General features: G+C 41.2%; 1 protein-coding gene across 5 annotated transcripts in view; it reads left to right on the plus strand.

Moving 5' to 3' along the window:
• The window catches only part of rap1gapb (RAP1 GTPase activating protein b), a 106,275-nt gene that overhangs the window by 57,199 nt on the left and 32,869 nt on the right, over positions 1 to 16,207 (plus strand). For 2 of the 5 annotated variants that reach the window (XM_068705413.1, XM_068705411.1), the window contains one exon: positions 14,695 to 14,788. The exons of 1 other annotated variant lie outside the window; for it this stretch is intronic. Coding sequence is in view for 1 of the 4 variants with exons in the window: in XM_068705411.1 (XP_068561512.1) it covers positions 14,695 to 14,788 (94 nt within the window). In the remaining 3 variants the exon portion in view is untranslated. Of the gene's footprint in view, positions 1 to 7,145; positions 7,395 to 14,694; positions 14,789 to 16,207 lie in introns of those variants that run through there. 2 more of the 5 variants (XM_068705415.1, XM_068705418.1) reach the window with 2 other exon arrangements.

The following is a 16,207-nucleotide window of genomic DNA, read 5'->3' on the forward strand; positions in this document are numbered from 1 at the left end:
GTCTGTGTGTCATATGCAACAAAGCAATATATTGTATTCTTTTGTTCAGATGGATTTTGTCATTTTGTTTACAAGGCTTTCAGCCAGCTCGCCAGCAGCTGAAAAAAAAAAGCTTCATCATTATACATCAAATGGGCCATAGACTTGTAAAAACCTGAGTCATAATGAGTCTGGAAAGGACAATGGGAGGGTATACTGGAAAGGGGAAATTGAAGGTGCTAGGATGATTTAGACTCATCAGAGAAGAATACAGCCTCAGACTCCCGCTGAATTTTATCACGAGGATGAAATTCTCTCCGTCGCAAAGCGCATGCTAATGGCGCCTCAGGGCTAACGATCCACAGCTCTCTGATTATAATCACTGAGTCATTATGCCAACTGTGTACTCCATCAGTCTCCGGCTGCACTTTGATTAAAAAGTTTAAGTATCCACAACACACTATTTGATAATGTCTCTCTTTTTAGACACTGGGAGTGATTATTTATTTTTTTCTTCCCCAAATCCAGTAGGGCTTGTCCCAATTTGGTTGGATGAGTTCAGAAAAGACTTAATAAGGACATGTCTCAGTTTTGTTTGTGAATGACTCTCGCCATATCTGTTACCGAGCCTGTTGCACTGTGTTAGGTAGGAACAGCACCAAGTTGGTGAGATTTTACCACAGAGGCTTCAAACCACGGTGTCAGTTCCTCGATCCCCTGCCATGTGACCCTGCTTCAAATCCACCACAATATTATCCTCAACCAGACAGGCGCAGGTGTGTTTGTTTGTGTGTGTGTGCCTGGAAGGACACTTTTCTGTGTCTTGCCGAGTACAAATGTCTCCATCATCCCGCCTTGGCACGCAAACACTCTCTGTTTTTGTTGATTGAATAGCCCTGATTCATTTGAACAAGGAGCTGATCTCCATGAAAAGTTTACAGTGCAAAACTGCTCACGACACATCGTTCCCAATTCAGCGCTCATTAACTTGATTGCTCTCAATAATGGTGGTGCTTTGCTTCAATAAAGAGCCAGAATGAATTCAGTGACTCTTCTGCAAGAATTGTCATTCTGGAATCTGGATGCAATTTTTGCCCTAAACAACTTGAATCTGCACTAATTGAGGAAAGCATTAGATTTAAAATTAGTGTCTAGCGATGTAGCTTATAAAGCGGAACAACAGGGACAATATTTACATTGTAATCTAACTAATAATTGAAATTGTTTCTTAATTAACTTGTTTGGTTAGGGACGCCCCTCAAGGGGCTCCTCTTTGAGATAATGTGGTATATTATGTATGTGCACAGCTGGAGGTATGTCTGCTGCCTCTCAGCGTCAGGGCTATGAGTCTGAGCAGCCCTTTGACTGACATGAGGAGCTGGGTGGTAATGAAGTGGTCCTCAGTGATGAACGATGAGAACGAGTGGGGCGGAGAGGTCTCTAATTGGGCATCTGTGCCTCTTCAGCTTGCTGTTAATGGCCGGTCCTAATACAAGAGTCGGTGTCGTGAGGAGAGAGTAGCCAGCTGTTGCTCAATGGGCAGAGCAATGCTTGTATACTCATGGGCATGGCTCGACTGTCATGGGGACAAACAAGCTGTTTACTTTATATAAGAAATTCTTAATGGAGGTAAAATATGAACAAAATATTAGGGGAGCCTTCTTTATATTGCGTTGCACCCCCAGGCCCAAAACAGCCTGGATGGCTTATTCCCAATGGGACTGAGATCTAATGGCTGAGTAGCCCACTGCATTAAGCTTTTTTCATGAAAATATTCACTGAACCAACCCAGACAGAATTTAAAACATAATTCCCTTTTAGCAAAGGGCATCAGTTATTTCCATTGTGTATTCCTATAAATCCTCATTCTAAAGACGTTCAATTACGAAATTATGTTGTGGAACTCTGTGAGTTCATGGGCTGCCAAACCCCGTTCTTACTAATGTCCAACAAGTGTATGTGTTCTCTTAGTCTTTTCCACCAGACTGACACTTGGCTGGACCATCTGTGTCAACTAACACTGATAGAAGTGGATTCTACAGCTGATATCTATTAAGAATGCCTGGAGTTAGCATTACTGGATTTCATTCAGGGAACTTCTGTCCCCTCATCCCTCTGTCCCCACCCTCAATGTTACTTATTGTTTTTCTCACATTATAAAGTTTCAGTCCAATCCATAAATTACACAACTTTATCACAGCCCACTTCAGGAGTGAGTGATCAGATTTTCCCACTTTAAACCCAAATATCACCATAATCTAATAATAGATAAAACGTTTAATTTCCTCTTTTCACATTTGCATGTTGCTATTGTATTCTGAGAATTCAGGCATCTGGAAACGCAGCTATGGCTCCTCCTGGATCACAGACCACAAGCCTCAGGCAAGTTCAATTGGCTACCACCACATAATAACACAAATCTGCCTAATATTTTTACCAACAAATTAGAGATACTTCTGGCAGGAAAGACCAACCAATTTATTTACATGTTGCACACAGATTTATTTACAGCAGATTGTGGCTCACATATATCTCATCTACAGCATACCCACACGATAGATTTGGATTTTCCATCACAGCCTTGTTGCCATTGCAAAGGTGTGTCTAGTGACGTCCCAGTGCCTGAAAGATATACAATAATCAAATCTAATTTCAAGATGGTGACAAATAGTGCAAAAGTCTTTTGTACTGAAAACATGACACAATATACTCCTTCCAAAGTTATTTTATAAAACCCCTTATCTTATTATTCATATCTTGCATAATGAAATTAATTTGACTAATGTTAATTAACTCTAGAGGCTTACAGCGATAACAGAACAAAATCCTTTCAGAGTGGCTGAGTTTGATCGAGGGTAAAAAGCACCGGGGCTTTGGGTTTTTAGACGGACTGGCTGTGTGCTCTTTTGCCATCAAAACCAGACAGGAGAGAGACCCCATGCTGTGACCCAGACGGGTGTGTCCAGTCCTCAGTGAGTTCACTGAAGAAAAACATTATGAGCCAATGCATCTGCAACGTGGTCTGGCTATGCAGGTTGTGCAGAGGGCACAGTCAGGAAGCAGCGCGGTGATGTTGGAGGTAAATTTAGCAGATGGGGTTCGCCTGTTACTCAGTGCACCTGTTAAGTTAAATACATGCTAGACTGCAGCTGCCATAGATGAGAAAAGAGCCGTGCACATTAACATCTTTTTAAAGTTCTCTCCTCCCTCTTACCACACTTTAAATTGCATATTTTTGAAGATTATAATGCTCAGTTTTAAGGTACTTTGCCAGAGAGTTGTTGTTACTGTCTTTATATTTGAAAGGTTTTTTTCTCCATTTACATACAGATTATGAAATACACCAATTCTAATGTTACAACATGTAGACAGGCACCTACTCTATATTACTCCTAGTTGAGCTTCATAAGGCTCTGCATCAGGAGGTCGACTCCATGTAATCAAACTCTATTAAGTCTCAGTTCAGGAGACTCTTCAATCAGAGTGCATACCTCACTCAGTGGGATTACAGGGAGCAAAACGGTATGATTCATACAGTACAGTACGATTGCTTCGCTCAGGCATGTCTGGTTTGCTTTGTGGCATTTATGAGCGTTGTTCATGAATAGAATTCTTCACATTTGTACCCTTATATATATTTAGTCAGTGTTGTCAACTAGAAGTTTCTAAGCCCATTTCTAAGGCAAGGCAGATGTGTCACTTTCTTTTGTCTGGAAAATTTTGAAGACGTGTTTGATGAGGAGATTTCCAAATGGCAGTTGCATCATGGCTCAGAAACACTTGCGGTCAGAAGAGGAGAATAGTTTCACTTTTGTTAATTTCCCACAAAGCCATGAATGCATTTCGCAGCATCAAGGCAAACAAAAGAGCTCTTATTCAACTATTTTTCTTCATGAGCATATCAGTGTCTTCTCATTCTCTGCTTTAGTCTCTGCTTGAGGGCAGCTGTGCTGTTGTTGTTTTGTCTTCTTTTTGTGCTCCTCACTCAGCAGCCAGCATGCCCTCCTGGAGCAGCGGCTGACAGCCCTTCATGTCCACATAATGACTGTAATCACCCTGTTAGTCACTGGGGCACTCAGAAACACCGCAGAGTTGGGTTCAGATCAATCCAGTCCCCAATTCAATCAATTTAGGATGAGAAAATGCTTTCCGAATTTAAAAAATGCTGTGTTTCTGAAGGTTTTCTCTTAGTTTATCTACTAAGAAATAACTTCTTATGGTATATTATGATGTTGGTTGTTGTTTGTGTGTTAAGATTGATTGAATATATAGTATATCTTGGTGTTCCCTAGAACCAATATTTTCCAAAAGAAAACTAGTTTCTCTTCCACAAAGTTTCCGCACAGCCAGCAGGCTAACTTTAGCTCCCATCATTTATTTCTGGCCCTCAAATGATGTCAAAGTCAAACCAACCTGATGATTTTAGTGCAATTTAATCATGCTATGTGCTTCAGCACGTGATTTTTACAGAAATTTTAACCAGCAACCACCTACCACCAGCTTTATAATTGCTGGTAGTACCAGCATTTATAAAGCTGGTGTGAATGTTATCGTGATTGTCTGAATGTACAAGCCTGTGTGATTGGTAACCTGTCCAGGGAGACCGTAGCCTGCCCAATGCATGCTGGGATGAAGTCCAGGCCCACTGCAGCCTTGAACAACATAAGCTACAACAAATCTATTGTTGCTGTGATTTGTCAAGTTAATAGGAAATAAGAATCAAGTCACAAGAGCTGGAGATTGTATAATGAAAAATTGTATCTGATTTTATCTTTTTTTTCATTGCATTTAAATTTAACGAAAACCTTGATTTATTAAAAACACGTAAATAACATAAATGTAAAGTGCAAAAGACAACACTTTGAGTGCAGCCTGACAGGAAATCAAGAAATTGTTGTGTTGATGAACTGTGGATGTGTTAAAGCTTTTCCTCCATATGCTACCTGCCCCACTGACAGTCCTGTGGTTTCTCTCTCAGTTTGGCTCCAGGTTTATCACTGCCAAAATCAATAGAGAGGGCCACCCTAAAGCAAGGTAATTATGAGAGTCAGCGGGGTTCTGGGAGTGCTGACAACACGGTTGTTGTGTTGAATTACTGCTTCCTTTCCCACCCAAAGGCTACACATGTTAATATTACACTTTTGTTAGAAAGTCATTTTGTGCCTCTTTTCTAATGTGCATCCTGGTGCACAATACAAAAAAAATGGAGAGCTGCTTGTTAAAAAAAAAAAAAAAAAAAGCAATGCTCCATTGCGCCGCTACTGGCCAAAAAACCCTGTCTTCAATTTTACTTTCTGTAGCTCTGATTCTTTTTTGTGTTCAGTACTGGCCTGCATACGTCTCCATGGCACTCAAATGCATACAGTTACAGAATACTCTTACATAGTGAAATATAAAATGGGATTTGCTCTTGGATCAGCCTGATCCAACTGTCTTTTAATGTCGTGGCACCGACTCTTCAAAAGGATTCCCATACAGCTTGCGATTGTGCTTAGCTATTTATCCAGAAGTTAAAAGAATCCCAAATCTGATTCCACTGCCTGTCACTCACTAAACTAAAGTGTATAATCTTTCTGAATTCCCATGTAGTCAATTGGAATAAAATACTGACCATTTGTTTGGTGAGCCTCCTCTTGACCTAATTTGTTCTGTCCCCATGTAAACAAAAATTCTCTTTCATCTCCAGCCACACCCCATTGATTGTGCTTAACCTGCAACTGTTGGAGCTCACCCTGGTTCAGGTGTTCCCTGCTCTCTCTGGGGTAACACTATCTTTACGGGGTGAGTGGTAGAGCAGCTTATGGCCTTAAGGACCTCGAGTGGAAAAACACAATGTACGTTTATCCATTGTAACCTAGAACCTCCTGAGCAGTAAATGGGTAGAATACAGGCTTTGTGTGTCTCTTTCACTGTGGAAACTTGTGTGCTTAAGCTAGCTCTGGACAACCTGTAATATTATACACACAAGAGGGTGTGGACAAACCGATATGCCTCCAAGAGGCTTGGCTCACATCCCCTCATGGGTTTGTATCAGAGCCTGCAGCCTCATAGCTTATCGATTGGCTCTACTACATTTACTGCAGGTTTGTACTCTTGGTAGGACTATGACTGCAACCCAAGCAAGCAGCTAAATCTGTTTTCAGAGGTGATGCTTCAGAGCAAAGCCGCAGGAGGGGGGAGGAGATTCTGGAGCGCAAGCCTCTCTGATGCTGTTTGGTAAGGGAATGTATCATTTATTGTATGCAGATCTTTTTTTTTAGCTTTTGTTTTCACCTGCATGGAGTACTATATGTGTGTGATCGACCTGTATAAAAGTGCATTGAGAATTGAAAAGACATTTATGTGATGCATCCTGAATCATCGTTTTAACGCCAACTCCTGTCGTGGACATGGAGTAGGAGAACGTCTATCTAAGAGCTGCTCCAATGTACGTTGGACTTATTTTGCATGATGAAGTGATTTAAAATTTAAATCCGTATTTGTAGATAGCGGTGCAGAGAGGTGGACATGAACAGGCGACTGGCATTGAAATTAAGTGAATTCCTTTTATGCAAGGCCCCTTTTTTGTGTGACTGTGCACGTAATGTGTAGTGAAGCCTTGCACTGTCTTCTGCAAAAGGATTAGGGATGTGATCACTCAGTAATACATTGGACAACACTGACCTGTGCATATTCCTCTGTGGGCTGAGCAAGTGATTTTCTACATTGTGATTGAGCGTGCTACAAAATCTGCACTTCAGCGTTTGAGAGCTTTTCAGCGAACTGCTCGCCACTAATGTGTCAAAAAAAGAACAACGGGATTGGTTGGGCTAATTTCTGCTGAAGGGGTTTTGTGATGTTGGAACAAGCTGTCAGAGCGAGGCAGATAATAGGACAGAGAGATTTGATGTTGCTCTTTCAGATGATCTAATGTCTGTTTGAGAACTTTGCTTTGAAGCCTACATCCAGCCACAGCATTTTGTCCCCGTGAATGAGCAGAACGTGTTGTGTGCAAGCAGATTCACTGAGGCAAATGCTGAGCAAAGCACCCACAGCTCGGACAGGCAGTTCCCCGTCATAGTCAGATCAAGAGAAAAGAGGGGAGGTGGAGACGTGGACAAAAGGGGGAGACATCGGCAGAGAGAGAAAGCAGGAGATAGAGAGAAAGGAGCGCTTGTGCTTGCCTCAGAATAAAAACAAGCAGGAGAATGCGCGGATATGAGGAAAGGGAGGAGAGGGAGAGAGGAAGACAGGGTGGGTAGGACGGAAAGGGAGGGCTGCTCTCAGCATCATCTGGCAGGAGAGAGGCTGGTTCCCGACAGCAGGTGTTGGAGGACAGAGAGACTGAGTCACACACGGAGGGAGCGATACGTAGAGGAGCACCAAGTTGTTGAGAAGAGCAGACTGAGCTGCAAGTGAGGCAGCACTACAGTTAGGTAAGCATGGACTGGGGAGACGAAGGGCGCTGCACTTGTTGGGAGAAACTGTTGAAATATGGATAAACTGAGAGAGCTTTCTCTTATCTGTCAATACAAGACAGACAGATAAGAGAAAAAAACTGACACACGATACAAGCAGCTAGGAGTCTGCCTGTGGTTGAGTTTTGTCTCCAGCTGATCCTTTTTTTCACTCTAGACCTTGAACTTTCTCTCTTTTTCTCTCTCTCCCTTTCTATCTCGTCCACCCAGGAAGCATCTGACTGGCATCTCGAGTAAATGGCTCTGCTTTCATTGTGCATTAGCTGCTGTACTTTATTAAATTAGTTGCTCTCTACTAAGTGGACATGCGAAGCTAAGGAGTTTATGTGTACTTGTCTCTCTCAGACTGTGTGTGTGTGTGTGTGTGTGTGTGTGTGTGTGTGTGTGTGTGTGTGTGTGTGTGTGTGTGTGTGTGTGTGTGTATGTATGGGAGGAGGGGTGCTGGTAGAAGGAAAGATGCAGCCAAGCATTACTTATGAAGGAAAAATATGATCTACATATTCTGTTTATTCAGATTTTATAGATCAATGAATAGAAGCCCAGAGCAAGAATTGAATGTATATTGCCTTTGAAAGGAAAAATCTGGAGCTGCTCCAATGAAAATTAATTTGAAAAAAACTACTTCTCGTCTCACAGATTGCTTTGAGCTTTCAGATTTAGTCTAGCTTCATTTGGCTGCCACGTCAACAATTATCAAGACAAAAATATGTCAGAATGTCTGAGAGTTTGAGCTTTGCCAAAGTTCCCAATTCACTCTTGCTGGAGCAACTCCAGGATTTGTCTTTTGGTGACATCAAGAAAAATAAATGTTTGTTCCAATCATTTCTTCTTTTTAGCTCAGTCTTTTTTAACAGAAGCCAAAAGGCTGCAATCACGTTTACAGATTAATACTGACAGAAGTCTTTAAATTAACCTTGACATATAAGTATTGTTGTAGCCTAACTGGCAACTTGTAGTCACTGACTGATCACTGGGTGATAAGCATGCTGCAACAGAGCTGTTGTTTTCTCATGTTGTCTTTGTCTCATCTCATCTCATCTCTTTGTGGTTTTCTAAAGCAAGAGGGTGTTGTCTTGGAAGTATCTTAGAGATTCACATGCATGCTGCTCAGAGTAATAGCACTGACCGGCTTGTCTAGGGACGTTTGAAAATATGTTCAGGGCTGGCTCCAGGGCGGTTGCGACATTTTTTTGTCTGTCAATTATAGTTATAACATCAGAATTAACAATCATTTTAATTGGCAGGCCAGACTTTTTGAAAATTGGAAATGGAATCGGAATTGGATCGGTGCATTGCTAATCTAATATATGAAATGTATCCCTGTTACACTTATTCCACTGTGGCTAAGTGGAGAGCAGGGTCGTCGGCGGTTCGATCCCCGGCTCCACTAGTCGCATGTCAATGTGTCCTTGAGCAAGACGCTTAACCCCAAAATTGCTCCCGTAGCTGTGCCTACGGTGTATGAATGTGATAGAATCTGATAGTCAGGTGTCACTTAGCTCCTGCCATCAGTGTGTGAATGGGTGTGAATGGGTGAATGATGACAAGTAGTGTGAAAGCACTTTGAGTGGTCGGAAAGACGCTATACAAGTACAGTCCATTTACCATTTACTTCAAAACCTTCCCATGTTGTCAGATCTACAGAGTCACTGACTCACTGTCGTTTGTTAGTTAGAATTGTGTAGCTGGATCATTACTATAACCCATCGGATATGTTCAAAGTTTGTTTGGCTTCTGGTTGCATACAGAAATCATTACCCACTAAGGATATAGTTGTTTAGCAATGCATAACACTTGTGATGTCTTTTTTAATACAAGATGCCCCAAGGTCTCCTTGCTGAGGAGGAGTTTTGGTTTCTCTACCATAGCAGCACTCGATCCGATGATATCTGACCCTTGCAGTGCCTGTGGCTATCTTTTGTTTGCCAAAGAAACCAAGGCATCTGCTGAGCTGGCAGACATGCAGCAGTCAGCCAGTATTTAGCCTGGGGGTCAACAGTATTTACTTTTGAGGATTTCTGCCACTGAGCCTTTATTAACCTCATAATTCTTTGTCTTTAACTATATGCTTTTTTTTCTTTTAAAGTTTTTCAGTTATTTGGTTTTATAACATATCTTTTTGTAACCTAGTGATGCTTTTTTTGTTTTTTTGCTGCAGTGACGAATATACTGACGCATGCTGGTAGCCTGACTTTCAGCTGACTGCAGTTATTCTGGTTAGACTTTGTGGGGCTAACCCCTATGGGCTAACACCAACTGATAAACAGATGATTTACTCATTTACATATTATTGGATCAGAGAAACTCAGCTTACCCTCCTCTCAAAATATATCTCTACTTTTTCTGTGGCGGACAGCATGCTAAGGATAAAGGGTAATGACTAGGCATGAATCATCACAAATTTACAGCCATATGGCAGAACATCTGGTGCTGTTTTTCTCGTATGGAAAGTAAAATCCTTTTTGTTTAGCCATGTCAACAAACTAAATGTCAGGGAGATAGAAGTAATAGTTTTCAGTCCCAAGATTACACATTTCTTCAGAGGAAACTCATATTTGATTGTGCAGTTGATACATTCACCCTTAACATGTAAAATATTGGTTCAACTGTTTTGCTGTATCTGACTAACCTTGGCCCTCTGCTCTCTGAGACTACAGCAAAAAAATACAAACCCATGCTATTGAAATGCGTTTCTTTAAATTCAGGTCGCAGAGCATTCAGTGTTCAGCCCAACTCATTTGTATTTGCAGGTGCCCCTCCAACCTGAGCCATGATTGGACTTCAGAAAGCTGAAAGTCTTATCAGGGCTCATGACCCAGCAGTCCGTGGAGGCAGCTGCTGGCAACACATAGGGTTCATGGGCGGATTTAGTTTCAGAATGCTTTGTGTCTATATTTAGAAACCTTCTTCTGCCAGAAATGTACATGAAAACACATTATTCTATCATGAAGACCATCATAGTCCACAAAGTGAAGAGGCTTGAAGGTGAATGTTATGAAGGTTATTTTGGAGTTTCACTCAATGGTCTACCAACATAAATAGCCAAGTGTGTCCCTGGTGGATTTTTTTATGTGGTGCTTCAAGTGTACTGTAACGGCAATATACTGTTAAGTATACTGTATGTATTCCTCAGCAAAGGATCCAATTATATGCTTGGACACCTCATCATTTTGAATACAAACTGGTCCTAAAAATGGCATTTTCCTTTAAGATGACTTGTAATATTGGTGAAAAACCCCAATAATTTTATGCCAGCATCCATTCTGTATTGTAGCTTTTGGGTTTGTTTTTCAAATGGAACATCTTTCAGTGATTCAGGTGATGTTGCTAGGTGACAGATTTACACAATTGTAGCAGCTGTAACAAGAAATCCACTAACCCGTTAAAATAAATCAAAGAGGAAGAAGCTTGGTGCACAGTGTGTCTACCACAGAGCAAGAGGTGCTGCAAGATGAATGTATAGTCAGAACATTTAGACCATAAATGTTTGTGCTAGTGACCGCACACTCAGTCCATAATAGCAGATCGTCAAGGATCTTTTGATCACTTTGGCGTGAGCAATATGTTTCGCTCCTCTAAGGAGAGCAAACGGGACGTGAACCACTCTCCCTTTTCTCGCTTGGCTCTCTGCGTCCATAAGGTTGTAAATGCTAGTTAATCTCATGGGACTGAAGAATGAACCTTTTACCTGAGATCATGTGTGTACAGCTTGGCAAAAAGACAACCTATCTCATTGATTCAGCTGGCTAGTTAATTGTTGCTTGGGATGTGTCTCCAGCTGACGTGACACAGTGACCCTGCCACCTGGCTGCTGCTGTGCACAGGACTGACCCGTGCCAGTCACCAAGTCCAAAGCTCATTAGAACACACCAGAGTATTTAATTAATCCTAATAAAAACAGTTGGTCATTTATATAACTCTTCGTATGTGAGAAATTAGAGCAAGTTTGTGCTTTTGCTGTAAGATTATTAACACATTAGGGATTTCTAATTGCAGACATTGGTTGATTGCATGATGAATATACTCTAAGTGATAACATTTTTCTCATACTGTCTGTCTGAATAGACCTCTATTCACCCTTTGTCTGAAACACTCCATTTTAGCGCCTGTCTCTTTAAGACCCCCTCTGAAACAGTCCAGTCTGCTCTGTTTGGCTTCGAGAAAAATACAGTGCCCCTTTGCAAATGTAGTTCTCAATCCGTCGGTGGAGATACTCGGATGGGTGGCGTTATAGTCTCATGAGCCCGCATGTGACATAAGGGGAGACAAATATGAATGGCTTGTTTAGTCACATGTTTTCTGATCCAGGCTGCCCACAAAGAAGTGACTGGGTCGTCTTATTTAACAGTTTGTGAGTTGGTAGGAACTCCAGATACCCAAATGTGTGTGATATGACCCCTTTAAAGAATGATAGACTTCCACGTGAGATGAGATAAACCTGAGTAAAACAACCATTAATCCAGACTGTACAGTACAGTTCATATTTTCTTCAGGCTCTTGGCATGCTCATTTGATGAGATGCAGATAATGAATTACTGATTATAACTATTTGATTTGCAACTTGATAAATCCATATCGTAGAGTATCATCATGTCATCTGTCAGGATGGTGGTATTTGATAACTTGTGCTCGCGCTGATCGTCACAATATGACAGCCTGAAATCTCTCCCTGAGTCAAACTTAGCATTTTACCCTTTCACCAGATATTTTTTGGTTATCTGCCTTGTAAGTTAATGCAGTGACGGTATAAACACACACACACACACACACACACCACAAAAAATATTCATCCTCCGTGATGAGAGCCACCAAGCATGCCATCGGTAGTGAAAGTGACAGGCTGTCAGGCAGCCTTCATCTTTCTGTCTAGTTTTCTCAGATCAAGATTGATTTACACCGTTCTGCTTTGCCTTTTTATTCTGCATCCTGAAGCAGCAGGCAGGTGACTCACACCTACTGTACAAAGGGTAAAACATGATGAAAGACATGAATTTAACGGAATAGTCTATTTTATGTGCAGTGGTAAAACAAAGACTCCCTCTAATTTTGTGTTTCACCTTTGGTGTTTGCCCTTGCTGCCTTAATTGCTCCCATTGGACAGTTAAACAAGGTGTCACCTCTGGATAAAATAGGACGCCCAGTAAGCCAATTCATTGTAGGCAGATTTTAATGCATCATTCTTGGCTCCGAGCTGCATTCGGCTGCATTATATGAAAGATGTAACAAAGTTCACTCTCTGGAGAATTGTCTGTTCTGAGAGGCAGAGGATGCTCCTGGAAAAATCTGACAGCCTCTTTCAGTCATTTCCTGGGATTCAGCAGAGATCAGAGGCAACAAAGAACAGTGTTGCCTCTATGTTACGAATAGATTTCTTCACCCCAACTCCCAGGTCAACAGTGTGTTGTCATAAAAGTGCAGCTCTGTTTATTGAGACTTACATATTCTCCCCAGTTGTAATAGGCACAGCATTTTGAGATAGAGAGAGCTGCAATCTCTTATAATGGACTGTCTGCAGAAGAAAGACCACTCTGTAAATTATCTTATTGCAACACACCACAACACACGTGGTGTGTGCCAGGACGTCAGAATGGAGGAAATATGTGTGTGTGAGTGTGCAAGTCTCTACCAATTCTCACTCCATTCTCACCAAGAAATCAGATTGTTCTATTGTTCTGTGATTCTTTTGCTTCTAAGCAGCGTTCATAAAAAATGCCCTCTGCTGCAGGTTTGTGAACAGGTTGCATGCACAGACGGGTTGCCAGTTCTAGCAACCAACTTGTTGTGTGAGACAAAGTGTGAAGTGATATGCTGTGACCAGAATCCTGGTCAGGCTGGTAATTCAATCTAATCACCGAGGAGGGGAACAGAGAAAGAGAGGCGCAGGGCAGCGGGTTAAGAGATAAAAGCTGAGGGTCCTTTGTCTGCGTTGTATCCATTTTTCACTTTGTTCTCCCTTGTTTCCACACTTCCCTTTCCCTTAGTGCAGTTTTCCTGTTGTCTGCTGATTCTAAATCTCGCCTCTAATCACACTCATCATAAACTAGCTGGTGTGAGGGAAAAGCAGAACCTCCGACAGTACCTTAAATCTAGCTTCCAACGCGGTCTACCCAGCGAGCGAGTGAACGACGTTACCAATAGACCACCACCATGAAACTCTGATTGCTGCATGCATTTCAAAGGCCAGCCAACAGGCCTGAAAAACAACAACAGTCAGCTAAATGATAGGATTGAATATAGCCAGAAGTGCCTTCTTATTACTTTTGGCTCTGGGGCTATAGATATTTTGGAGGCCCTTCCCTCCCCTCACAATATGCCACAGCAACTTTCATTCAGCACCTCTCGTCAATTGACAGCGACAAATAGTAAACAGAGTGCCCTCCTAAAAAGTAAACACAATAACTTATCAATATTAGACAATACGTCAAGAATACGTCAAGACAAAGCTATGTGATCACAATATGCTAGGTCAGTGGACATCGACGATTAGTAAATGGAGGGCCGTCTTAATCAGACTAGAGCTGTAACGAATAATTCAAAGCTTCGTTCATAACGGTAACATTTAAATTCTTAATCAACTATCAAATGCTGCTCAGGTTCATTATGTTTAAAGATGGTGTTTCTGCACAGTTGTAGATAAAGATTAAGCTTCACTAATATATATTTGTACTATTAGCTTTCCAGTTGGGGCTGATTGTTTCCGACTCGTGAGACAAAATTTTCATTAAGGCACTATTGTTCGTAGGATAGTTACTGACTCGTGTGATCCAAATATTTCCAAATAACTCCATAGCGTTGGTAAGTCCAAAAGTACATCAATCAACGGCATTCAAATTTATTTGCATTTTGGCATGAAAAATGCACCTCAAGCACATTATTAGATGAAAGAATCCAAAGACATGATGATCTATTGTTGTCACAATTTTATTGCCAAGATAGAATATATAAAAGAAAACCCGGACAAATGTGGCTTCTGGCGCCACTGGCTACAGGCTGTACACAAAGGAGAGGAAGATTTTGTATTCCTCATGAGTAAGAAATACTCAAATAACAGTGACTTGATAATAGCACCCTTCTCATTGTAGTAGTTAAATGATCCTCTTTGATGGGATAAGTCAATTGTGTTACAAACATTTCCTGTGATCGTATTGCTTAAATGAGAAACTGAGCTCAAGGTTGCCATAACCTCTCTCTCTCTCTCTCTCTCTCTCTCTCTCTCTCTCTCTCTCCCCCCCATCCCTCCATCCTCTCTGATTCACAGGAAACAAGATGGAAGGATTCCTCGTATCTCTGATGAAGTAGAGCCCTTACTAGCACATTCCCACCCTTCATTTCCTCTTCCCTCACTTTCAAAGGTAACACAAGATTTCAACCAGCTGCTGTCCTCTTCTCTATTCAGGTTTGCTGGAATCAGATACTGAGACACTGCCAAGACTCTGATCTGATGAATGTGAAACTGAGAATTTTAACACGCTTAAAAGCAAACTATCATAGGAATTTTTCACACAATTGAGTTTTTTTTTTACAACTGACATTTTCACACGTCATCTCAGTAAAAACACAGGTGTAATTAAAGTCTACAGCTCAGGTGCCCACAGAAACATTGCTCTCTGTAATCATTCCATACTGGCCTTTAAGAGATCTCTTTTAATCACTTCCAATGTAAGTGATGCGGGACACAATTCACTGTTCACCTTTTGTGCAAAAATACAGTGTATCTGAATTTAATATGATGCTGTTGCAGTCTGAGTTACACGAATCAAGCGGGTATAATATAGGAATGATTACAGCAAACAAGCATGGCTTACTAGTTCACGTGACTGAAATAGAGCCATCACTTATGCCCTTAGTTACAGCTGTGTATTTGCTGTTTTAACAAGTCAAAATGTCTCCTGTGAAAAAAGGTCTGTCAAGGATATTGCATTTGTCTAACGGAGGATAATGTTGACAAAAATGGATATCAATTATTCCTAGTGACCTATACCATATATATGAGTTGTTTATTCAAAATGCTACATTTAAAAGCTGGACACGAGCACAAGTTTGTTGCTGAATTAACCAGAATTTGGTATCTCTCTTTAAAAGTGATTGCAGCAACTTTATTGTGATAAGGGAGTCAGTTCCAGGACTTTGGAGAATTAACCTTTAAAGCGACAGGTCAGATCAGTATTTGGCCTGGGGATAGCATGAGTCCAGTACTATCAGCACTGCAATAGTGTTACCAGTTCATCCCTACCGTCAATGCATCTGTTCATTTTAATACCCAACTGGTTTCCGTTTCCTCACTCTTTTTTTGCTCATCATATCCTTCAGCTGTTACACCAGGTGAAAGGTGGCTCTAATGCGCGCCCCCCCCCCCCCCCGAAAGAAGAGGCCGTCCCCTCTGTCAACAGGCCTCTAGGACATTTATAGATCTGCAGCAGTTGTTCCTCTCTGATACATACCATATTATTTTTGTCACACATGCAGTGGAAATAACATAAGCAATGGCTTAATCATGTGTAGTTATATATGGAGCTGCTCAAAATAGATTTTTTTTGTAGTTTTTTAAATGTTGTCTCCCCGTCTTTATATGGGAAGTTTTCTCATTTACATATTTTGTTGTGTCAAATTGTAGACCTGATTATTTTGTATTATGGAAATGATAACCAGGGAGATTTTCTAGCCTGTCGTGACAGGAGAGAGTAATCTACACAGTACATATATGAGGTTATGGGTGGCACACAATAGGGTTGTTGTAGGCAAGAGCTTAAGCAAGACTAGAACTTTGGAGT

This window comes from Cebidichthys violaceus, unplaced genomic scaffold, assembly GCF_023349555.1.
Source record: "Cebidichthys violaceus isolate CVI_PGR_0920_01 unplaced genomic scaffold, fCebVio1.0.p SCAF_117, whole genome shotgun sequence".
Lineage (NCBI taxonomy): Eukaryota > Metazoa > Chordata > Actinopteri > Perciformes > Stichaeidae > Cebidichthys > Cebidichthys violaceus.